Raw genomic sequence first — 25520 nt, forward strand, 5'->3', positions numbered from 1 at the left:
GGCCAGGGAAAGAGGGGAGATGGGAAAGAAAGGTGTGAGGGTGTTCTGCTCATTAAAAGAAGGCAGGAAACTATGAGAGACATTTTTCATAAAAGTATGGTTCTAACATGATTTTAAAGGGGGAGTGGTAAAAGAGTTAAACCCTCAGCTGTGCAAAACTGCTTGGCCTACCAGGTAAGTCATGCTTTGCTGGGCACGAGCAATCTCAACTCATTTCTTCAAATACTGAGGGGAAAAAAGGGGGAGATGTTGTGTTTCTCAGTGAATGTTCTAGGTAACCAAAAGTAAACCTGAAATCCGTTTTGATTTCAACTCTTCTCAATGGTGTGATGTGGGAGGTGGCATGCCAGTGAACATGGCAGCTCTATTTGTTGATTACCCATTTGCCCTGTGGGCTCTGGTGAGGCCACTTTCTAAGCTTTCTGAACTTGCTTTGTCATGGGATAGGAAGGACATAGGAAATTGGGTGGAGGCATTTCTTATCCTCCACGATTTTTCTGTCCCATAGGGGCAGTGTCTGAGGTAGTGGAAAGAATAAGAGCCCTCTAGTCAAGATGTCAGGCTTTTCCATATGATGGGGTCAGAACCCAGGAACATTGGCATACCCTGGTCTCCAGTGCCTAACTCCCTTGAACACCCCAAACACTGACCTTGGCCTTTTTTTCCCCTTCTATGGTGTCAGCCATGAACCTTCGTTCTGCATCCCCTGGCTGATGAGACACAACCACATCTCAGAGAGACCCCAGTTGGTGAGCCCTTCCAGTTCCTTGAGTCTTTTTCCTGAGTACCCAAAGTTGGGGTGAAGAGCACTCTAGGAAATTTAAGTCTTAAGCAACTCTTGGGCTCCTGTAGCCCAGTGTCCATCCTGAGGGAGAAGCAGTCCTGCTGTGGCCAGAGCCCTGTAACAAAACCCATTAGGATCCTCCTTGACCTTATCCAGAGACAAGGCACGCGGGGTTACTGGAGGCTCAAGGGTACGGAGTAACCAGCCGTTGGGTACCTCCTGACGCCCAAAGTTGTCCAAGTCTTTCAGAATGCAGATTCAGCCATGGCGGTCAAATTACCACACTCCCTTCACCATCAAATACAACTCTCAGGCACAGGCCCTTTCTTCCAAGAAAAACACACATTTCGCATTTTGCAGAGAAGAGACAGGACCCAGTGCCCCTTGAGGCGGATTCCCGGCCCAGCCCCCAAGGAGCCAGCCCTCCTCCCCCTCCCCCAGCCCGGCCCCGCCCTGCCTGTGTCTGGAGATGGCCGGGGGATGACTGCAGAAGCCTGAAGGGGCGGGGGCCGGGCGGCGCGCAGGCTGCGGGCGGAGGCAGGAGCGCGCGCCTTTTTGTGCGGCTCCTGGTAGCTGTCCGATTGGCTGGGCCTGCGATGCCGTCGGAGTGGGCGGAGCCAGCAGCGAGCTGGGATCTGTGCCCAGTCGCAGCCAGGAGCGGCCGCAGACGGAGCGCACCTCGCAGCTGCCGGGCGGGCCCTGGGGGAGCTGCGTCCAGCAGAGCTGCTGGGTGGTTGCTCCTCCCGGGCTCTCATCTCCGGTATCCGGGCCGACCCCCGCACTCCCTACTTCCCTTGCCCTCGCTGCTCTCTCCTTAGAGGCGACTCTTTGGGGAAGGGCCAGCAATCCCGCCTTCCCCGGCCCCAGTAGTGACCCACTCTCCCACCCCACCTCTGTTCCTTTTCGCGGCCCCGTCTCCCGCGCCCTCAGGCGCCCAGAACGCCCCGGCCATGGGCATCCGAGGCATGCTGCGAGCCGCAGTGATCCTGCTGCTCATCAGGACCTGGCTCGCGGAGGGCAACTACCCCAGTCCCATCCCGAAATTCCACTTCGAGTTCTCCTCTGCTGTGCCCGAAGTCGACCTGAACCTCTTCAACTGGTAAGCGGGCACCGCCAGGCTAGGCACGGCGGGGACGGGAATGGAGACGGGCAGACGACCTCTGGCCTCTTGGACGGAGCGGGCTGGGGGGGACTCGGGCTGGGGGGGACTCGGACCCGGGCTCGCTGAGCCCTGGCGCCCGGGCCCTGCCTGTTGGCCCCTAGAAGGGGTAAGGTGGGAGGGGAGTGGGGTGTTGAAATGGAGCCCTGTGCTTCCGCCCACCTGTTACTGCGGAGCTTGACTGAGCCCTGCGTGTGCCTAAACCGCAGCCCGAGGGGTGGGGGCGGGGGTCGCCCTCGTCCCAGGATCTGTCCATCCATCCCCAAGGATTTAAGGTTCCCGGCAGCTTTCCCCAGCTTTGGCACCTGTGGGATTGGGGAGGAGGGTACAGGATGACGCGCAATTCACAAAACGTAGACAGGAGAGACACCTGTTTGAGTCTACATTTTAGTCCATTTCCTGAGGCGCGCGCGCGTGCATGCATGTGTTGAGGGGATGAGGGACTCTTTCCAATGCGGCAGATAGAAATGATTAACTCAAACCCATCGGAGCCCAGACAGTGCGATCGTGTCTGAATAACCACGAACCGTGTGGTCTGGGATGGGTGTGCTTTTGTACTTAGTTGTGTGAAAATATTTGAAGACTCCGGTTTTTTTCTCTTTTTGATTTCAAGTTTGTTTGGGTGTGCGAATATCTGAAGCCTTTACATGTAAATCACACAGAAATGTGTATTTGGGGTGGCCACAGATCCTGAGCGTTGGCACATGGGTAATGTGTGCTTGGAAACAGGTGGGAATGCATTGCTTTAATTTGGGAATAATTCATGTGCACATTTTGGGATGCTGCAAAATGAAATTTTTGATTAAAGATGATTAGGAATAATTTTTAACAATGTTTAAATGGCAAGCCAGAAATTAACATTTACTGATAAAGTGGGGGGGAGTGTTAGTTTGGCAAGGTTCCAGCAGACAGCCCTGCAGTGCCCTCAACCCAACATACCATACTGCGCCACTGAACATGCACACATGCGCGTGCGCACGCACACACACACACACACACACACACACACATTTGCAGGGGCTGACGTTCCCTGGGCAATGCGTCAAAGATTTGAAGAGTCACAGTGATGCCGGGGCCTGTTCTGATTCACAAGCCCTGTTGGGGAAGGAGCCCTGTTGAAGGTCTAGGTGAACTGGGTGAGCATGTCAGAGATCTCTGGAAAGGCCAGCTCTCCACAGAGCTGGGCTGAGTCCACTTACCTATGCTCACCCAAGACACCTCCAGGGTGGAAGCACATGCTCAGCAAGAGATATACCTGCTCCCAGAATAGATGTCTTTCCGAGGAGAGCTCTGAGCCCCAAGAATCTGAAATGGTTTGGTTGGATGAGGGTCGTAAATCTCAGCTACACCAGCAAGGCTCTCTCTGTGTGTCTTATGCCATATGCCAAGTCTGGAAAACAGAGGTGTGCAGAAACAAGGTTGACATAAAAGTGACTAAAAAATGCCCAGCCCTAGCCCAGGTAAGGGGAAATGAAACTTTGAGCTCATCTTACGAGGGCACTGAGAGCAAAAGATGACTTTTCCTGGGGCAATCAGGTGCCCCTGGAAGGAGGACCCCCACCAACCTAGAAAACAGCGTCGAGGCTGATTGCAAGATGGGGCTCTTGAAGGGGCTAAAGTAATGCATTTTTCTGAGGGCTTTCATCTGCCCACTCTTCTTCGTCTCCCCTTCTCCTACCGCCTCCTCTCATCAACCCCTACAAGTCCTGCCTGGTAACAGGGATCCAGTCTCTGAGCCCCACCCTCTGGATTAAAGCTGGGAAGGTGGAGGGGGGGAGGAAAGAGGAATCTGCGTCACCGCTGCGCTTCTGGCTGACTCACCATGGGGAGGGAGGGGAGCAGGGAGAGAGAGTGTGTACACGTATGACTGGACACGTCTGCGTATGTGCTGGAGAAGAGAAGGCCCTAGCAAGGCAACCACTGGCAAGCGGGCCCCAAGTCAACCGGCATTTACTTATGACTTCTCTGTTTCAGCAAAAATTGTGCAAATGAAGCTGTGGTTCAAAAGATTTTGGACAGGGTGCTGTCAAGATACGATGTCCGCCTGAGACCAAATTTTGGAGGTAAGGCATATCCAGACACTAGAGAACTTGAGTTAGGTATCCTAGAGCTGAGACACAGCAAGCCAGCCCTGCCCTGTAAGCTGACCAGTGGTATCCTGCGGGCTCTACACCTGTGCCTCTCCAGATCCCACCTTCCTGACTCTGCAGAGACCAGCAACGAAGCACCCCCAGGCCTTCTGCACCCTGTAATATCTCTCACTTCTCTGCCTTCAGATGCACGAGAGCCTTCTCCCTCCTCCACACTCCCCTTACAATGGTGTGGCTGGCAAAGAGCTAAGCACAGAAATGGGTGCACAGGATGCAGCGCGCTGTGTTTCTCAGGCTAGAGTTTTCTGCTCCAGCTCCTGGGAGGACACATATTCTTCTACTTGAGCACATTCTTCACACCCTGGGCACTTGTCCCATTCAGCTAGTTCAAAACTGAGAGCACGGTCTTTTCTGTCTAGTGTACTTAACCCACCCAGGTCCTGGGCACTTCCACCTCAGCTCCCTCATTCTCAGTTTATATAAGACACCGCAGTCAGTGTGGTCTTTCTAAACCCAGCCGGATCACCTCAGCAACTTTTAATGGTTTTATCTAACTGCCAAATAAAATCCAAACTCCTCAGCCTAGTACTCAGATCTTTGGTGCTGAGATTAGAAACGACAAAGAAGCTGACACACAAACCCCCAGGAAAATCATACATCAGTTTCTCCCCCATTTTTGTAATTAGCCTCCCATTTAAAAAGGGCGACTAGCCTGGACCACACAGCTTTAAGTGACAGGCAACCTACCCTGACCCGGCGTAGCAAACGCAGCATTCTCTAGCCCAGGGGACACCTAGGAAACCTAGATCAAGGACAAACAAAAGAAACAGTCCACTAAAAAAGAGGTTAGTTACATTCCAGCTCAAAGGAAGCTCCCACTCCAAAGGGTTAATGAAAGCTAATGATCTGCATTTATGCATATGAATAGAGGTCTTCCAAATACACTCTGGCTCCACCCCAAGAAAACACAGCTGAGAGGATTCGGCCCTTGCGGTAGACCAGTTTGGCCTGGGGAGCGCCACCTTGAAAAGCAAGGTGGTAGCCCTGGGCCCTAAGCTTTGGAGGTGGGACCCTGAACTGGTGCTTCCCCTCAGCTCCCTTGCTCCCTCCGAAGTGTGAGAGCAGAAGGCACAGCCCAAGGGATTAAAGCTGAGAGCAAACTGGGAAGCCAGGGTAGACAGGCCAGAAGGCAGGCTCTTTCATTGCAAAACAGCAGCGTGTCTTCTGGGTGGATCCCCAAGGGATAAAGGTCTGGCCATATGGGAATCCACGTGTTAGAGTACAGGCAGCACGTCCTTGTATGGCAGCGACTTTGGAATCTTTTGGATCAGTTGCACCAAGCACCAATGGGTGACGTGGGAGTAGCTACTTCGTTTTTTTGTCTTGCCTTTCTCACGTTTCTCAGCAGAGACTGACCAACAACCATTTGAGTACACCAATCACCTTCTCCCCACTGTTTCAGGGCCAGGTTGACATCTCTGCAGGCATCCAGGACCGGGGGAGGGAGCAGGGGCAAGAATCAATCTCTGGGGAGGGTTACCCTAAGCTTTGTGGACGTGCACACCTGCAGCGTGTGAGAAAAGCTGGATCCCCGGCTTGATTTAGCCAAACCGATGAAGGTAGGAGGGCAAGGACAACTCAGGACCTTCTAGCATTTAAACAGAAGGGGGCACCACAGGCTCTAGGTCTCAGGCTGTTGCATGGTGCGTGTGGGAAGAGAGACCAGTTGATGGGATAGCTGGGCCAAGGCAGTCAGCGCCTGGGGACTCCAGGACTCCCCCACTAGACACAGCGTCAAATTCCCCTCTGTGTGAGAGGTGGAGTAGAGTTTCAGGGCATACTTCCCCTCACTTCCCCACACATCCTCCACATGCAGAGGCCTCACTTAACTGTGGCCCAGTTCAAACAGGAGCCTTATTCCTTCCTTGCATATGGGGGACAGTGAGAAGAGGAGGAGGATGAAAAGGAGGAGGAGGATCCAGAGAAAATTAACAAAGCCAATTCCTTCTAGGCAAGAGAACTGGGACTCTGCATTGTGGCAAAAGGCCGCCCTTGAGGGCCTCACCTAGCTTAGCACCTGGCATGATTTAGGCACCCGATATTGTGAAGGAATGAAGGAGATGTTTTCATTCCTTCATTCATCTGCTAGATAGGAAGTACAGTTGAGGCAGGAAAGGTTCCAGGAGAAAGGGAGGTGATTACCCCTACCACTTTTCCTGCCTTCCTGAGGGGGCAGGGTGGGACAGTGATGGGCTGGGGCCACCATCATAGACATGGTATTTGGACTCCTTATCAGGACGTTTCTCATCCCCTCCCCACCCCCGTTATCTGTTTAGGGATATGGGATTCCTCATCTAAATTCTCATCCTGACAACTACTAGCACAAAAGGTTCCCCTTTAAGGGGATAAATTAGAAGAATGTCCCCTTCCTCTGAGCTGCATCCCTGTGCCAGGACTCATGGCTTGGTGAGGGGAATGTGACCTGCATTTCAGCTCCCACTTTCCCTTCAACTAGGAGTCCTTGGACAGGTTTCTGGCCTAGCCCTTCGGGGTCGCCAGCATTCCACCATAAGGAAAGGAGTTGCCTGAATCATGCGGAATGGTCTAGAGAAGTCTAACACTGAGGTGTAGCTGGCTGGCCCCTCTGGAGCTTGTTGCCTGCCTAACACAGCTTCCCTTCTCTAAAGGCATGTGGGGAGCCCGAAAGGCGGCCATCAAGAACTGTGTTTCTTGGAACTCCTGTCACCACATAACACTTTTCTGGGGCTTGTTCACAACAGGCCTGGATGCTGGAGTCTGGGCTGTACCCTAACACACGGGCTCATTTACTTCACGGCTGCCATTCAGATGCTTATTCCCAATAGAGCTTTCCTTTGTGAAGCTTTGGGCTTGGAATAACACATTTCTCTCTTTGCAGCTCAGCTTCTGGGCAATCAGCCTGCAGTAAAACCAGCAGGCTGAATTGCAGGCGTCATGCATGTTTCCTAGCAGCAGTGTGATGTAATACATGGAGACTAAGGGCTTTGCTGTGGGACTGGCTGTAGAAAGCTTTGAGATGAGGAGCGAACAATAAAAACGGATTTGCCCACAGTGCCTTACAGTGTACTACATATTTTCGCATCCAGGAACACATTTGAGTACTGCAAGTGGACAGTGCTAACACCTGGGTGTGAAAAAAAGCGAGGAGGCAGAAGTACGCTAACACAAACATTCACACACTGTCACACTCACACATTAACACACACAATTAGCCTCTCCTGTGCACTCACCCTCTCACATGAACACGCTCACAAATTCATTCTCACACATAGACACACCCACTGAGCATGATCACACATTCACTTAGTCTCACACATTAGCATGCTCACATACACCAAACACACTCACAAGTCCACATCCACACATGCACATATGCACGCGTTCACTCAAACTCAAACATGCTCACAAACACATGCAAATGTATTCACATTAACGCACATGCACATTCACTCACACAAACATGCTCACACATCCAAACACCTTCACGAATTTATTCACACACTTTAACATGCTCACACACGCAAACATGCTCACACATTTACTCCACACATGTTATATATGAGACCACACTCAAATTCACTCACACATTAACACACATACACACAAACACGCTCCCACATCTACATACACATATTAATATACTCACATTCACCCACACACAAATATGCCCACATACACAAACACACTCACAAATTCACTCAAAAACATGACACGTATTAACATCCTCACACACAAACACGTGCTCACACATACACACATAAACGTAACCACACTTTCACTTATGCATGGGCGTGCTCACGTACATGAAAGCACTCGCATATTCACTCACACACGTGAACGTGTTCACAATATACTCACAGATTCACTCACCTGCTGAAAATATGCACATCTACATTGATAGGTACATGGACATTAACATGCTTACACACATACTCTTGCATTCACCCACACATGAGCATTCTCACATACACGAACATGCTAATATAGTCTTCCATATACATGAGTAGTATGCCAGTGCAGGTGGACACATCACACAATACACAAACACGCTCATGTACACTTACGTCAACACAGCTAGTTCACAGACATGAACTTGTGCAGGCGTTCACTCACACATGGACATACTCACAAATCCACTAACACATGAACAGGCTCACATACTGTAATACATGCACACACTCACACATTCACACCTCCTCACGAACACACTCATACTTATGGACATGCTCATATGTTCAGTCCCACAAAACCACACTCACATATTCCCAGACATCCTCACATAAACTCATATGTGTATGTTCACACATTCACTCTCACACACAGACAAGCTCACAAACATGTATGGTCATACCCTCACTTGCACACGAACACAATCATACGCTCCCACACAACACACCTACACACATTCACATGCTCACAGATTGACTTCAGTACAACACACTCAAGCACACAAACATGCTCACACATTCACTTATACACAAACATGATTACACACACTGGCACATTCACCTGAACATGAACACACAAATTCACTCACATGCATGAACATGCTCACATACACTCATATACACAGCTCACACAATCACTTACACACAGACACACATGTGCTCCCACAAACACACACATTCACTCACACACACAAACATGTGCACACACAGCCATGAATCTTGGCTCCTGCTTTGGGGCTCGTTGCTTTTCAGGTTTTATCAGGAAAATGTTTAGAAGCAGTGCTTCATCCCTGGACGTTCTCTTTATTTTGCCCTGACCCCTTCCTTTGCACACATCGTGGGCGAGGCCTTGCTCTAACTATGAGATCAGTGCTATCACTATCCCCATTTTACCCATGAGGAGATTAAGACTCAGCAGGGTTAGGTGACTTACTCAGGATCACACAACTAACAAGTTTCAAAGAGGGTGCAAACCCAGGCAGCCTGGCTCCCAAGTTTATGCTCTTAACCTGTATTCTACCTTTCGTGTAATTGTGTCTTTCTGTCTTCTAGGTGCCCCTGTGCCTGTGAGAATATCTATTTATGTCACGAGCATTGAACAGATCTCAGAAATGAATATGGTAAGTGTGTTAGTTCCAGCCATGGGGTTGGGAACAGAGGACACGGAACAAGCAGCAGGCTTATAATCCAAGTCCAGCTGTTCTGACCTGTGACAGAACTCACATAAAGGAACAAGGTAGGTTTGGGACACTGCAGCCATTCAGAATAAAAACTACATTAATTCAACCCCTACACCACACCACATCCAGAAACTCGGCTCCAGATGGATTATAGACTTAAAAGTGAAAGGCTTATGAAGCTTTTAAAAGATAGTGTAGAACACTGGCTTTATGTCTTGCAGTAGGATTTCTTTAAAAAGACACAGAAAACACAGACCACACAAAATAAATCTGGTACCTTCAACTATATTGAAATTCTGTGTAACCAAATTTATAGAACTCCTGTTTTACAAAACAAAACCATTATAACAAGTGTGAAAGGATCAATCACAGTGGACTAAGATGCTTGCAGCATGAAGGACATATTCAAAATATGCATCATTTTGTGAATTAATGAGAATATTTTGAAACCGATAGAAAAATTATCAGAAAATATGAACAAGAATATCACTTCTGTAAGAAAATTAAACAGCAGGTAAATACATGCAACATATGAAAAGACGGTTAGCCTTGTTAGTAATGCAAAATAAAACCAGAATGAGAACCCATTACATACCAAATTAGCAAAAGTCAAAAGTCAGACAATACCAATGTTGGTGAAGCAGAAGCACTGGGAACCCTCTGCAGCTTTTTAGCGCTTGGCTTTCGGCAGGGATATAAAGTGGAACTTCTACTTCATCATTTTTATTTCATCATGGTTTTGGTATGCATGTTCATATGATAATCTGCGTGGTATATTCGTATATTATCCAGAAAAGCAAGTGAACAAATTATAATTACACATGTCCACCTGAGTGAATCTCACAAAGATAATGTTGAGTGAAAGAAGCAAATTATGAATACATACAGTATTATTTCATTCAGATAAAATTTTAAAAACAGGTCCAACTAAGCAATATGTTTTCCAGCAATACATAGACAATAAAACTCTAACACAAAGCAAGGGAATTATCATAAAATCTCGGATAATGGTTACTGCTGGGGGTGTGAGGGAAATATATTCTGGAAGACATACATTGGGGTTTGAAAGTTATTGGTAATATTCTGTTTCTTAACCTGGATTCTAATTACACAAGATTCATTTTATTCTTTCTTTAAACCTCCGTATGTTTCACACACTTGTATATAGTTATGATATACTTCATACACTTGCATACACAAGTGCATGCACACATACACACACACCCTACACACACCAAGGATGGAGCACTGGACAACCAAACTTACAACTGGGATTTACATTTGTCTTCCCAGGACTACACGATCACGATGTTTTTTCATCAGACTTGGAAAGATTCACGCTTAGCATACTATGAGACCACCCTGAACTTGACCCTGGACTATCGGATGCATGAGAAGTTGTGGGTCCCTGACTGCTACTTTCTGAACAGCAAGGATGCTTTCGTGCATGATGTGACTGTGGAGAATCGCGTGTTTCAGCTTCACCCAGATGGAACGGTGCGGTACGGCATCCGGTGAGTCCCCTAGGGGTCTGGGGATGTCGCAGCAGACTTCCTTCTTCCTACTGAATATTCTACAAACACACTCTAAGGGACACACAAAGGCACCCACTGCTTTCCAAACCCGTCTTGAACTCCCCCCTTCACTCGTTCTACCCAGTAGCCAAAGTGGAAATTTCACAGTTTCCCACAGACACCCTTAGCTGTTCTGTCCCCACACCTTGGTTTCTGCTGTTCCTTCTGTCTGGATTGGTCAGTCCTTTCCCCCTTTCCATGAGCTGAAACCTTGCCCACCCTGAAATCCCTGACTCAAATGCCCCCTTGGTCAAGAAGTCCTCCTTGATTCCCTCAACTGAAAGACCTCTCCCTCCACCCTAGTGTTGCGTGCATTCTGTTCTTTATCTTTGTCTTTTCTCTCTGTGCAGTGAGGGAGGGAGAAGATGAATGCTGAAGTCCATGCAGTGAACGAGGGGGCCTGCTTTCTGCCATCAGTCATATTTGCATCATGCAGGGCCTCCAGGAGTGCGGAGGGGCAGGGTGTGTGTGGCATGGGTCTCTGGTCTGTGGCTCTCCACACACACGGAACAATTGCAAGCTGAACCTCCTCACTAGTCTACTTATAGCATAGGAGACAGTCACCAAGTTTCTCCTCACAGCGGCATCTCTTACAAACTGTCTCCAAAGACGTGTGTAAGAGATCAGTTTAGCTCAGAAAATGTGTCTGAGAAGTAGCTACCAGGGTTTGGCTCTTACGGTTTTTACAGATCTAATCTCTGGGTTTCTCTTTCTCCGCGGAGCTCTTGCTCCATTCCTTCCTTTTTCCATCCACCTTCCCACAGACCCAGGCTCTGAAATCGGGAAATAACAAGACTCACAGGGAACAGGTCACTGGTCACACTTGTTCTACTTAAAGGGAGAATTAGCTGAATAATGCTGCATGGAGGATTCATAGAAGGGAGAAAAACACACATGCACTCACACGTGCACGCACACACCATATCCAGTGTACAAAATGGAAATTATTTCAAGGAAGCAATTGAAAGGGACTCAGCTGGGGTTAGCAGATAAGAAGGGCAGAATAAGGGATGGAGCAGAGCCTCCCAGGGGAGGCTGTAGAGAGCTTGTGTGTTATCTTCTCTCCCACTGGACACTTCGCCCACTTTCTCAGCACCTCTGAGACCCCTCAGATTCTTCTTCTTTTTTTTATTTTTTATTTTTATTTTTTTTTTGAGATGGAGTCTCACTCTGTTGCCCAGGCTGGAGTGCAGTAAGTGGCACAATGTCGGCTCACTGCAACCTCCGCCTCCCGGGTTCAAGCAATTCTCCTGCCTCAGCCTCCCCAGTAGCTGGGAATACAGGTGAGTGCCGCCACACCCAGCTAATTTTTTGTATTTTTAGTAGAGACAGGGCTTCACTGTGTTAGCCAGGATGGTCTCCATCTCCCGACCTGATCCGCCTGCCTCGGCCTCCCAAAGTGCTGGGATGACAGGCGTGAGCCACCGCGCCCGGCCGGATTCTTCTTATGGATGCACTCACCACATTGCAACTTAAAGCTCCTGCCCACTTCGTGTACTGTCAACAGTGCCATGGCCCACCACAGATATGTTTATCCCTTCTGTCCATTTCGCACCCAATGACATTTTGCTAGTCCCCAATACCCACATAGGCCTGCACCTCTGGCTTGTGTACAGATGTGGCCAGAGGCAGGCCTGGATGAAGGCTCCCAACTGTACATGCACACTTGACACCAGCACTCCACATTGCATCTGGAGTCTCAGCTGATTTGGCGTAGCACACAGTTTTCTCTTGCTAGCCTCACTCCTTCTGTAGGAAGCACCCCTTTCCGTCTCTGCATTCAGTTTCCTCCGGGGCCCTTCCCATCTGACACCCTGCAGTTTTCTGACGTGCCATACGTGTGTTCCCTGTTTATGTGCTGCCAGGTCTCTTGGTTACTTTGTCACAAACAAATTTCCTCTCTCCTCTCTACACATGGGTCAGTCCTTGGGATAACTCTTCCCTCCCCACCCCTGCAGTTTCCTCAGCAATGGTTGTTTGCCTAGGCTTCACTCACTTTCTCCTTCCTTTTTGTTTTCCTTTGCAGACTCACCACTACAGCAGCTTGTTCCCTGGATCTGCATAAATTCCCTATGGACAAGCAGGCCTGCAACCTGGTGGTAGAGAGCTGTGCGTATGTCTCCTATGGCCCCCTCTTCCGTACTTGGGGCTGTGGTGATCAGGGAAGCAGAGGCTGAATTGACAGTAAAAGGGCCAGTGTATCTCCTGTGCTCCCTCCCTCCCCCCATTCTCTCTCCCAAAATAAATAGACGATAGAGGATAGACAGATGATAGAAATAGAGAAAGATGGTGGAGAGATAGATAGGTGATAGATAATTTATTGACAGATAGATGTATAAATACAGCATCTGGGACTAGGTGGTCTTTAGAGCATAAACGGTCCTCTGGGAAAATGTCACCTTACTATTGGGAAAGCGTGTGCAAGTTAGTGGGTAGGAGCTTGTAGCATGTCTTTTTTGTGCTTTTCTTTCTTTCTAAGAATCTGAGACTACCTCTGTTTCTCTCCTTCCCAGATGGTTACACGGTTGAAGACATCATATTATTCTGGGATGACAATGGGAACGCCATCCACGTGACTGAGGAGCTGCATATCCCTCAGTTCACTTTCCTGGGAAGGACGATTACTAGCAAGGAGGTGTATTTCTACACAGGTGGGTCTGACCCCTTCCTTCTCTCCTGTCTCATGTCTGCCTTGCACCTCCATAAACTCCTAGTGGCCTCTGATTTTGGCTCCTATTCTCTGGTGCCTCCTTTTCCACTTCCTACTGGTTCCAGGCCCCCTTAATAAAGCCCCAATGACTCATCCACCGCCAATGAGGAATGGCCGTGGAAGCACTTAGCCAGGTTCACAACACTCTGCAGGTGTAAAAGATTCATGCTCCTCTCAGGGCTGGCCTTTCACCCTCCATCTGTTTGTACCTTGGGAACATCTCTTGCCTCTCCCATTCCAAAACTTCACCTAACATGGAGCAAGTGAGAAAGGAAAGTGGAGAGAGCAGACTTGCTATGCTCATGCGCCTACTGAGATATGCCACTGTCACTGATCTGCTAGTGCAGTCTGCCCAAGCTGGATGCCTCTGGATGGAGTATTACAAGCTGAACTTCCCATTGCTCTCCCCTCCTTCTCCATCCTGTACCTCTCCACCCTGCAAATGCGCCTCAGCCCTGCCACCCTAATTCCAGTGTGTCTCCTTGCCAGGTTCCTACATACGCCTGATACTGAAGTTCCAGGTTCAGAGGGAAGTTAACAGCTACCTTGTGCAAGTCTACTGGCCTACTGTCCTCACCACTATTACCTCTTGGATATCGTTTTGGATGAACTATGACTCCTCTGCAGCCAGGGTGACAATTGGTAGGTTCTGTCTCTGTCCCAGGAAAGAATTTGGGTCATTTGGCTCAGAAAAAAAGTTGAGAGTAAGGAAAAAGTACCCGGAACAGTGTGTGACTAACTACACAGGCAAGGAAATAAGGATTTTTCCAATAGACATTTGCACCTTTGTACATGTGCACAGCCAATCCCCAATAGAGAGACCGATATTAGAGACAGATGTGAAAAAAAATCAAGGTTGGAATCTTGGCCCGTTGAGCCCCGAGTACCAGAATTCATTATTTCTTGAATCCATAAGTAAACGGACGAGTCATAAGTTTAGACTATAGGGGCCATTAAAAGGGGGCTAAATCACAGGGTGTCTGGGACAGGAGCTGAGGAGATGAGGAGAGCAGCACAAAGACAGCCTGGTCAGGCTTAGGAAGACCTTGTACTTTATGTCTAAGCATGGGGAGCCATGAAAAATTTTTGAGCAGTACCAAGAAGAGACCTAAGAGATCAACTCCCTGGTTTGTCTGGCCCCATCCAGCAGAATGTCAATGTGTCCCAGATCCAGGTCTGGTTTCTCCTTCACCATCTGTGGGGCAGACTCCTCAGCCTCCCTCTTTAGGAGAACGTTCTGGACTAAAGCTTTATATTTGTGTAATAGTTTAGGGCTCAGGAAACCTTCCCAAGAACTAAAGAAAGGCAAAAGGGAAAGGAGCCATCATAGGCCAAGGTGGGGCTGAAGATGTCAATTGCCATGAAGCCATGGCTGGAGGTTTGAGACTTGACGCTAAGAGCAATAAGAAGTCATTGAACCAGTGAAGCGTGGGCTGAGTTTAAAGATGGGGGAAAAGGAATAAAGAGAGAGCCGAAGGCCTTTGCTGTGGGCCCTCCTCACCCCAAATATGTTTGGCTGGGGGCCTGACAGGTTGCCAAGAACGTTAGCCATCAGAGGAGACTAAGTCTGTACTGTGTTGCTTACAGGCTTAACTTCAATGCTCATCCTGACCACCATTGACTCACATCTGCGGGATAAGCTCCCCAACATTTCCTGTATCAAGGCCATTGATATCTATATCCTCGTTTGCTTGTTCTTTGTGTTCCTGTCCTTGCTGGAGTATGTCTACATCAACTATCTTTTCTACAGTCGAGGACCTCGGCGCCAGCCTAGGCGACGCAGGAGACCCCGAAGAGTCATTGCCCGCTACCGCTACCAGCAAGTGGTGGTAGGAAACGTGCAGGTTTGACTTTTTGACTGACAATCAGCTTTCCCTGAGCACCTCTTGAGCCCAGGCTTAGCGCTTTTGACCCTTTTGCATTTCTTAGCTTTTTAAATACGCGCACCCACACATGCGCGCACACGCAAAACACACACACACAGCACACACACAACATATAACAAAGAAGTAGTACTATTTCTCATCACTCCTTTATAGATGATCATTGTCCAAGGTCACAAGGCAAGTAAGTGGCAGAGCTAAATTTCTCCAGACCTTTGGACTGAATTTGGTCCACTTTGCATGCTTCCAGAGCAGGCAATGAAGCTGGAAGGGAAGATGGGCGCAGGGAGGCTGAAAGGAAGACAGTCACCGGAGAGGCTGGCCTACCTACCCCTCCTTCCTTGGCACTTCAGACTCCCAAGGCAATGCTGAGGCTTTTGCTGTGGGCAGTATGTTAATGCCCAGCTACCTCCCTCCTTCGCAGAAAGCCCGGTCCTGCCTGCCTGAGCAGGCATCCATCCACCACACAGCACTCCTGAGGGAGCAGCTGCCTCCAGCGAGACACTGGCTTGGCAGCCTCCATAGCCTTCCCTTGCATGCTAACAGCCGATTGGTCCTGTTCCTCACCCCTTGAACACCAGAGACCCCAAGAGGAGCTGGCTCTATCTGTCAAAGAGATCAGCAGTAACATTACAAGTGCTGATGAGGGAAGTCCCTTCCCTCCTCCCTCCCCCCAGTGCATATCCATCTAGGCGATATGAAACTGATGAGCCTATCCATTATCTCCTCAAAGGATGGCCTGATTAACGTGGAAGACGGAGTCAGCTCTCTCCCCATCACCCCAGCGCAGGCCCCCCTGGCAAGCCCGGAAAGCCTCGGTTCTTTGACGTCCACCTCCGAGCAGGCCCAGCTGGCCACCTCGGAAAGCCTCAGCCCACTCACTTCTCTCTCAGGCCAGGCCCCCCTGGCCACTGGAGAAAGCCTGAGCGATCTCCCCTCCACCTCAGAGCAGGCCTGGCACAGCTATGGTGTTCACTTTAATGGTTTCCAGGCTGATGACAGTATTATTCCTACCGAAATCCGCAACCGTGTCGAAGCCCATGGCCATGGTGTTACCCATGACCATGAAGATTCCAATGAGAGCTTGAGCTCGGATGAGCGCCATGGCCATGGCCCCAGTGGGAAGCCCATGCTTCACCATGGCGAGAAGCGTGTGCAAGAAGCAGGCTGGGACCTTGATGACAACAATGACAAGAGCGACTGCCTTGCCATTAAGGAGCAATTCAAGTGTGATACTAACAGTACCTGGGGCCTTAATGATGATGAGCTCATGGCCCATGGCCAAGAGAAGGACAGTAGCTCAGAGTCTGAGGATAGTTGCCCCCCAAGCCCTGGGTGCTCCTTCACTGAAGGGTTCTCCTTCGATCTCTTTAATCCTGACTACGTCCCAAAGGTCGACAAGTGGTCCCGGTTCCTCTTCCCTCTGGCCTTTGGGTTGTTCAACATTGTTTACTGGGTATACCATATGTATTAGTCCCCCAGTGCTCCAGAACAGCGGGAGCACCGTGCTGTGCTCCTTTCAGTTTCTTTTGGGTTTGTTTTTCCCTCTTTCCTTTGTTCCTTTTATTTTGTGGTTATTTGGGCAATCCAATGAGTTCATACTTCTCTTTATAAACATGAGGTGGGGAGTAATTGGAAAGAACATGTTCTAGCTAGAAGGGAAGGGATTGAGGAGGAGTTGGAGGTATACAGCACATGGATTTCCTTTCCTGCTAGAAGACTCTCACCTTTTCAAAGACTTGTAACAAGGAATAAGCATAGAAAAGCCCCTGGAAATGTTTAGAGGACAGAGAAGAGCCAGGTTGGGGGATGGGGCAAGGATCTGGGCCTTTTGCCCACAAACATTTCTGGGGGGCTTTTCTGTCCCCCTTGAGGTGTCAACATTTCTTTTTCATTACATGTTTTCTTCTTTTTTTGTTTCCTCCTAGGGATTATGGGTCTTGCTCACCCTCTGCTTAGGGCTTTATAGAAGAAAGTCAAGCTGGGTTGGGCTGGGGTTCATAGCTAAAGGGCTAGCCATGGCTTAGAAGTTCAGGGAACTTCCTATAGGAAACTTAGGGAGCATTTGTAAGTGCCTTTCCCCCACTGTATGGCATTTGACTGTGGTGTTTTGATGCAAGGGTGGAAGCGGAATGTGGGTGGATGGGGCTGCAGAGTGAGACATCAGGGTGAGAGAGCACATACTCAGCTTGTGGGGTTGGCAGAGGGTGGGGGGTGATGTCAGGTTGGAAATTACACAGTTGAGCTGGCCTCTTCGGAGGCACTGGAACTTGTCTTGCCTATATTTCTGCTTCAGAACACTTGGCAATAGAGACTCAATACATCTGTCTAAGTCAGGAGTTAGCTTTCTGTCAGTTGCTGAGTTGATCACCAGTTACAGCACTTGGTGAATAAGCACTAAGGTTAGGATAATTCACACTTGCTATTTTACCATCTGATCTGGACTAGCAGATGAATATCTATCGTAAGTCTATATACTAATCCTTTCTATTTGTCTAGTGCATAGTGTCAACAAGCTCCCTGACCCATTACATCACTGGAGCCTCACAGGAGCCCTGTAAGCCAGGGAAGGCAAAGCACATTGTCCCCAGTGTTCCAAGGAAAACGAATGGAGCTTATGCCACATGCTTGAGGACATGCAGCCAGTGAGTGGTAGATCCACCCCACTTGCTCTTTCTTGTCTTTTTCCTCCTGACTGTCCCAACTGAGGCATTTCCTTTTCTTCCCTCCCTAAAGAGGGTGCTCCAGAGGGCCCCCACCACATCCTCTAGCACCTGGGGCATCTCTGCAGGAATAGGCTGGTGACCAGCCAATGAGCGTGACATGAGCAGATGGAGAACACACTCTGCCCACTGAGCAGGGCCCCTAACGGAAGTAGGATTGGCCAGCATTCCAACTTGCCAAGCAGCTGCACCTCACTGATGGAGGTTGTAAGGGAGTGAACTTTGCCGAGCACTCAACATATGCCACCTCTTCCTCCCTATGCAGTCTCTCCCTCAGTCCCTTACCCCTCTACCCACTCACCCTTTAACTGTGCTTCTGTGTTTGTGTTTCTGTATATACCTGGGTGTATGCATATGCAGCAGGATGGGTGTATGTACATATACAACCATTTGAGAAGCTGCATAGTGCCGTGTCTAGTGGTGTAAATCGACATTGGTGTGTACAGAATTGTATCTATAGCATGTGGATGCATGCGTGTGTGTGCACATCCCTGTGAAAGTGTGGCTTATGTATGTGTATGCTTGTGTGCACATGGGTCTATGCTGAGTGCATGTATATAAGGGCATGTCTGCATATCTATGTTTATCTGATTCGAATGGGTGTGAAAGGAAATACCCCTGAAAGCATATGTATTCCCTGTTGGTGACCCTTCTAGAACCACTAGAATTCCCTTGGCCTGCTCCCATATGGTGGAGGGGCCCTATTTGGCCGGGCTGCTTAACTGACTGTTTCTTTCCAACTTCCTGTTCCAGGGAGCAGCATCTCCCAGTTCCCTTCCACTGTTTGCCCTGTCCCTCCATCCATCTGTGCTGTCTCCTAGATAGAAGACTGGGGAAGTGAATGTAGTCCTAAGAAGTGGTGAGCTAGTGCCTTGAGGTAGGAAGTGGTTAATCCATGGAAGAAGCTGCAAGTACAGAGCATTTCACTTTGTCCTAGAGGAACATGTTTTGGGGTAACAGGCTGGGGAGTGAGGCTGAAAGAGGCATTGAGAATAGACACTTGTACAGTCACATACACATACACACACACAAATCTTGTACGACAGTTGAAAACAAGAAAGTTACCACTGGAAGAGCTAAAATTGCCTCTTTGTTTTTGGATACCCCATATAGAGATTCAGGTGGAGGGGAGAGCAGTGACTCCATGTCTGAAGCTCCCAATGTGGCTGTTGAAAGGCTGGCTTCCTGGAGCCTAAGCATTGGTTGGTTGACGTGGATTTGGGTCTCCAGCACCCTGGAGGTGCTTTCAACCCTGTGGTGGCAAGCAGTTCATCTGGGATAAAGTCATAAAGGGAGATTGGAGCAGTGTGAAGAAAAGGAGGGTTTTAAGATTTGTCTGGAAGCAATGCACATGAAGGCTTCACAGCACAGAGGAAGGGCAGCGAGGCCAGTTGTAAATATCTCTATAGATCCATATAGCTAGATATAATACTATACCTTAAAAAGGATATCTTGCCCTGACGTGCTGCAATGAGAGCAGTTGAACTCTACTGCGACTCATACTCTGTAGGTTAAGTGTCAAAATGAGGTGGAGATTTGGCAGTGACACCCTTTCGGGAATGTGAACCTTCTGAGTTTGCTATGGATTTGGTCATTTTAGCCTGCACGTTGCCAGATCTCCCCTTGTTGAGTCTTGTATGTGGTCTGTCGTCTGTGTCATTTGAGTCCTCAGCTGTCCCCAACCCCTTCCCAGCCCCTCCCCAGCCTGCAGTCACCCCCTGTCCAGCAAGCTGCCTCCATCCCATCCCTCTCCTCACCTCACACCAAGTAACTCTGGAAGTGCAGAATGCTTGGTAGTTTGGAGCTTGGGCAGCATCTGGGATGCAACAACCCCTATTTTACTCTTCTACCCACCTTCCATTTCTTTCCTTCCCATCGACTTCCCTGACCCAGGATCCCTTCTTTGCCACTATCATGGGAAGGATACCCCTGTCTGTCTTTCTGAAGTATCATTTTATTGTGGGGATGTGTGACACGTTTCCTACCAAGTTCTTGCCAGTTCCATCTGCCACTGTGGTGTGCCTTTGCACAGGTCATGGACGATCTGGTGGGTCTTACTAGAGCCTGTCAAATGTATTCTTACAACTCATGTCATCTTTTTTTTTTTTTTTTTTTGAGACGGAGTCTCGCTCTGTCGCCCAGGCTGGAGTGCAGTGGCGCGATCTCGGCTCACTGCAAGCTCCACCTCCCGGGTTCACGCCATTCTCCTGCCTCAGCCTCCCGCGTAGCTGGGACTACAGGCGCCCGCCACCACGCCCGGCTAATTTTTTGTATGTTTTAGTAGAGACGGGGTTTCACTGTGTTAGCCAGGATGGTCTCGATCTCCTGACCTCGTGATCCGCCCGCCTCGGCCTCCCAAAGTGCTGGGATTACAGGCGTGAGCCACCGCGCCCGGCCAATTCATGTCATCTTGTTAATAGCAGGGCTTCAAAGTCTTTGCATATTTAGAGCTGAGTTTTGCTGAGACTGTGGCCATTCCTAATGAGGTTTCCTCATTCCATATATATAATAGCTAACCCTTAAAGCCATTAACTAATGAATGCATTTATTAAGCTATCCACTCGCATGGTACCCTGCTGTGGTGATGAGCAGTAACTTTCTAGCTATTCCATAGCCCAACATCAAAGGAAATCGTGACTGGTCCTACTAGAAGTGTAGTGTCTTTGTGTTTGTTGTGTAGTGTCCTGTGATCAATATAAAATCTATATTATCAGTGTTGGGTTTTCAGGGGAGGGAGGGAGAGGGTGTTAAAGTTTCTCTTTGATAAACTTAAATTATGAAATAGCCCAGTTGTTCAGGGTCACTTCTATTGACTCAATTTGTGTGAGACTTTGCACTCACTATCTCGCCGGATGGACTGCATGCCCAGGGTCAGTAGTCAGCAGAGCTAAAGGTGCCCGAATTTAGCACAACTGGCTGTGGTGCCTGACATAGAGCAGGACCGGGGGATTCTTCAGAGGTCAGCCAAGTCGGTAACATTCTGTGAAGCAGATTAAATACAGTAAAATCAAACAAATGGAGGTCTTTGGAAGTGATGCTGGGCCCAGGCAGTGAAAATCAAGAAAAGAGGAGAAAGACCAAGACCTGGATATCCTGGACAACCTGACCCAAAAAGGGGCACAAAGCAGCAGAGCTTCACCAGGTGACTGGGTGGCTTCTTTGTCCTCATTAAATGTACATCTTTGCATGAAAAGGACCTTGACTGGTCCGGACTTTAACAAAGTAAAATATGAAGAAACGTAAAATTATGCTTCTGAAAAATATACTGAAATAAAATTTTGTAAATAGCTAAAAGAAAAATAAATAAATATAATAACAAGTACTCTACCAGGTCATCGTGTTTCCTCTCTGTTGGATTAGAAGATATTGAGTAGGACAGCTGTCTGGGCCCAGGAAACCTCTGGCTTCCATCACTCACTTCCCATGGCCTTCCCACCACTTTTCACATAGACCTCTTCATACCCCAGGACAGTGGAAGCCATGGTTTTCAAGCCGAGGGGAATTAGCAACAGCACAGTTTAAATTAGTTTTGATTTTTGCAGAAGCCATTCTTAATCTTCTAAAACAAAACTTTTAAAACAGAACAGGCCACTGTGGTGCCAAAATACAAGGTAGAAGCTTCGTTGAATTTTATAGGGGGAGAGCCCCGACTTGAGCCCACAAGTCAAGGCTGCAGTAAGCCATAATCGTGCCACTGCACTCCAGCCTGGGAAACAGAGCAAGACTGTCTCAAAACAAAACAAAAAGGTTGGAGGAAAGAACTTAAAAGAAGTAATATCTTCCAAGGTAGTGTTCTCAAAGAGAAACAAAAGGGAGTAGAAATACGCCAACTTCTTAGGAAGTCTCCCTCCAGTATCACTCTGGGTTGGGAAAGGAGGTTAAAAATTTATTGGAGATTATGGACCCCAGCTCTCCACGCACCAACTCCTCCCCACCCGCTTCTCTCAGAAGCACTCTGTGTGCCCTTGGACAAGACTTTGTTCATTTGGGAGCCTCTTCTAGTCCTGTCTCTCCCTGGCCCCTGACCAGCTAGCCAGCCCATTCTGACCCCAGGCTAGGTGCTCAAAGCTCTGCCCATTAAGGGGAAGATTTTCCCTTGCCACTCTCTTTCAAGACCACCCCCAGGTGTGCCTGACGTGCAGTGCCGTCCATTTTCAGCTTGTACACACAGACTGAACCAGCTCATTTATAAACCAGCTAGGGCCCTTTCCCTCCTACAGCTGGTCATAAAGGGCTCCCCGATGTGGTCACAGGTACAAAGTGGGGATGGGGCGTTGGTACAACTGTGATAAGCAGTGTAGGGGTCAAAGCCATCTGCTCATGCAGTTACTTGTGCTCTCTGGTCCTGCACAGGCTGGGAACAGGCCAGCAATGTCATCCCTGCTCCTCTCAGCCACTGGATGGGAGCAGCCCCAGGGAAAGCATGGCCTCCACACAAGTACAGTTGTAGCTGATAAGTAACAATGCCTCCAATAGCAGATTCTCTTACTGGAGAGCTGAAAGACACACAACTCCATGGCCACCACACAAACACACCTTTCTATTGCTACTGTTGGTCTACCTCTCAGAGCATAACATTTTTCACCTAATCAAAAACCCTCTTGTTACTCTAGGTTGGTATGGGCCAGGCCTCGAGAAATCCCACCCTGATACACTCTCCATGGAGAAGTATGTAAATCCTTTCGTGAAGAAAGTGAAACCTCCACCTTCCTCTCCAATAAATAAAAGTGGCTGCCCCATCACACCACCAGACAATGGCTAACTACATGGAAATACCCAATTTAGTATTAGATAATGAGTCAGGAAAGGTTAGGTGCTGCTATTGTGACAATCCCAAAATCCCAGTGACTTGACCCCCAAAAATGTTTATTTCCTTCTCACATTGCGCATCTAATACAGGTCATCAGGGGAGCTTCTGCTCATGGTGGCAACTCAGGAACAAGCTGACAGAGATTTCATCGTGTGCTTCTACAATCTTTGTAGTAAGGGGAAGGGAAAGTAGTGGGGCTCACACTAGTAACTCAATACTGCAGCCAGAAAGGACATACCTCACTCAAACTCATGACTCATTAGGTAGAACCAATACCACAGCCTAACCCGACTATAAGGAACCAGGACATTCAGTTTGCTGTGTACCCAGGAGGGGTGATCTATATATTATTGAATTGCACTAGTGGCAACCATAGGTGTCTTCCGTTGATCTTTGAAAGGATGTTACTTTCTCATTTCCCCGCTTAAAAGTACTCATGCCCTCCCTTTGTGGTAGTCTTCTCATCTTAAGCCAGTAACATATGCAAAAGTTCTAAAATACTGCCATTCATCAGTAAGAGTGTCTACTGTAGGTAGTATTCAGAAGAAGCTCCAGGCAGACAGTCATTCTCCTCATCCTTTCCCCCCAAGGAAAGGAAAAACAGCCCCTTTGCTATTTCTGACAGGCTGCACTACCAAAACCCCAGAGGTCATGGGAGTCAGGAGCTGAAACTTGGTCCCCAACTGTCTACAGTTTTAGGAGCAGACCTTTCTTGTGTAAGCTTTCTACCTTCACCTCTGAGGTTTGCAAGCAATAGGATAGATATATATACATATACATATACATATACATATACATACATATATACATATGATAGGTATGAGAGGGATGAGAAGAGATTATTAGGAAAATTGGCTCACTCAATTATGGAGGCTGAGAAGTCCCACAAAATACCATCTGCAAACTGGAGAGCCAAAGAAGCCAGAAGTGTGGCTCAGTCTAAGTCCAGTGAAGGCCTCAGAACCAGAGAAGCCAATAGGTGTAACTCTCAGTCCCAGGCTGAAGTCCCAAGAACCTGGAAAGATGATGGTGCGAGTCCTAAAGTCCAAAGGCCTGAGAGCCTGGAATTGATGTCCAAAAGCAGAAGAAGATGGATGTCACAGCTCCAGAAGACAGATAGTGCAAATTTGCCTTTCCTCTACCTTCTTGTTCAATCTGGGTCTCAGCCAATTGAATGGTGTCACCCACATTGAGTGAGGGCAGATCTTCCTTATTCAGGCCATTGATTCAAATGCCAGTCACTCCCAGAAACACCCTCATAGACACACTCAGAAATAATACTTTATCAGCTATCTGGACATTAGCCCAGTCAACTTGACACCTAAAATTAAGTATCACAGGATGTATACCCCATTCTGGCTATAAGAAAGGCTAACTGCACCAGAGACACTAAAGCCAAAGCTGAGGAAGAAAAACTCCTCAACAGCTGAGTTGGTCCTGGGCACAGTGAATCTGGAGATGACCCAGACCTTCAGTGAACTCTCTCACGAAAACACAAGTCAACCTCTTTTGGAATCTCAGGGTTCCTGAGTTCTGATGAGGGCCCTGTCAAGAGTGAGGGCAGCTAAGAGGAAGTATGTGGAGCAGAGGTGGGGCAGGTGTTGATCCGGGTGGGCATTGATCATGGGTGGATGAGATTAGCAAGAAAGCACCCTTCATCCCACATGATCCCCCCAGCAATCACCCTGGGGCTCATTTTGAATGACCCCATTCTCATACAGAGGCTGATTATCAGCCTGAAGTGTTTCCTACCAGGAGCTGCAAATCCCAGTTTGATGGTGGAAGGTCTTCATTAACGCACTGAAAGGCACCGTTAAGAAAATGAAAAGGCAAGCACAGACTGGGAGAAAGTATTTGCAAAACACATGTCTGATACAGGACTTGTATCTAAAATATACAAAGTACTCATAATTCAACAATAAGAAAACAAAAAAAAATTAAAAATGGGCAAAAGATATGAAAAGATACTTATCAAAGAAAACATACAGATGGCAAATAAGCATAAGAAAAGATAAGCATCATTTATAATTAGGGAATTACATATTTAAACAACGAGATATCACCACATCATATTAGGATGCCTAAAATACAAACCACTGACAATACCAATTGCTGGTTAGGATGCTGAGCAACAGAAATTCCCATTAATTGCTGGTAGTAATGCAAAATAGTACACTTGTTTGGAGGACACTTCAGCAGTTTCTTACAAAGCTAAACATAGCCTTACCATATGATGCAACAATCATAGATTTTGATATTTTATCTTATTTAGTAGAAAACTTATCTCCACACTAAACTCCATACAAATGTTATAGCAGCTTTATCCATAATTTCCCAAAGCTGGAAGCAACCAAGATGCCCCTCAATAGGTGAATGGATAAACAAACTCTGGTACATTCAAACCTCAGAATAAAAATACCATTCAGCAATAAAAATGAGCTATGAAGCCATGAAAAAAACACAGAGGAATTTTAAATCCATGTTGCTAAGTGAAAGAAGCCAGTTTGAAAAGGCCACGCACCATATGATTCCAACTATGTGACATGCTAGAGAAAGTAAAATTATTGATATAAAAAGATCAGTGCTTGCTAGGGATTCAGGGAGAAGGAGTGGGCATAAA

At 47.9% G+C, this 25520-nt stretch overlaps 1 protein-coding gene across 1 annotated transcript; it reads left to right on the forward strand.

Moving 5' to 3' along the window:
• The first annotated feature begins 1409 nt into the window (after positions 1 to 1409).
• GABRQ (gamma-aminobutyric acid type A receptor subunit theta) lies at positions 1410 to 21407 on the forward strand. The gene is made up of 9 exons (XM_004065036.4): positions 1410 to 1883; positions 3918 to 4006; positions 9073 to 9140; positions 10494 to 10714; positions 12801 to 12883; positions 13288 to 13425; positions 13974 to 14126; positions 15072 to 15328; positions 16101 to 21407. Exons 1-9 carry the CDS (start codon positions 1735 to 1737, stop codon positions 16839 to 16841), a joined length of 1899 nt encoding a protein of 632 aa, XP_004065084.3. The 5' UTR covers positions 1410 to 1734; the 3' UTR covers positions 16842 to 21407.
• The last annotated feature ends 4113 nt before the right edge of the window (positions 21408 to 25520 follow it).

Source organism: Gorilla gorilla, chromosome X, assembly GCF_029281585.2.
Source record: "Gorilla gorilla gorilla isolate KB3781 chromosome X, NHGRI_mGorGor1-v2.1_pri, whole genome shotgun sequence".
NCBI lineage: Eukaryota > Metazoa > Chordata > Mammalia > Primates > Hominidae > Gorilla > Gorilla gorilla.

Excerpts from the sequence above, each read along its gene's own strand:
- GABRQ (XM_004065036.4), top strand. The coding sequence starts at position 1,735 with ATGGGCATCCGAGGCATGCTGCGAGCCGCAGTGATCCTGCTGCTCATC. Across the intron at positions 12,884-13,287 it reads CAACCTGGTGGTAGAGAGCT|ATGGTTACACGGTTGAAGAC; the intron begins GTGCGTATGTCT and ends TCTCCTTCCCAG. Across the intron at positions 15,329-16,100 it reads TGGTGGTAGGAAACGTGCAG|GATGGCCTGATTAACGTGGA; the intron begins GTTTGACTTTTT and ends ATCTCCTCAAAG.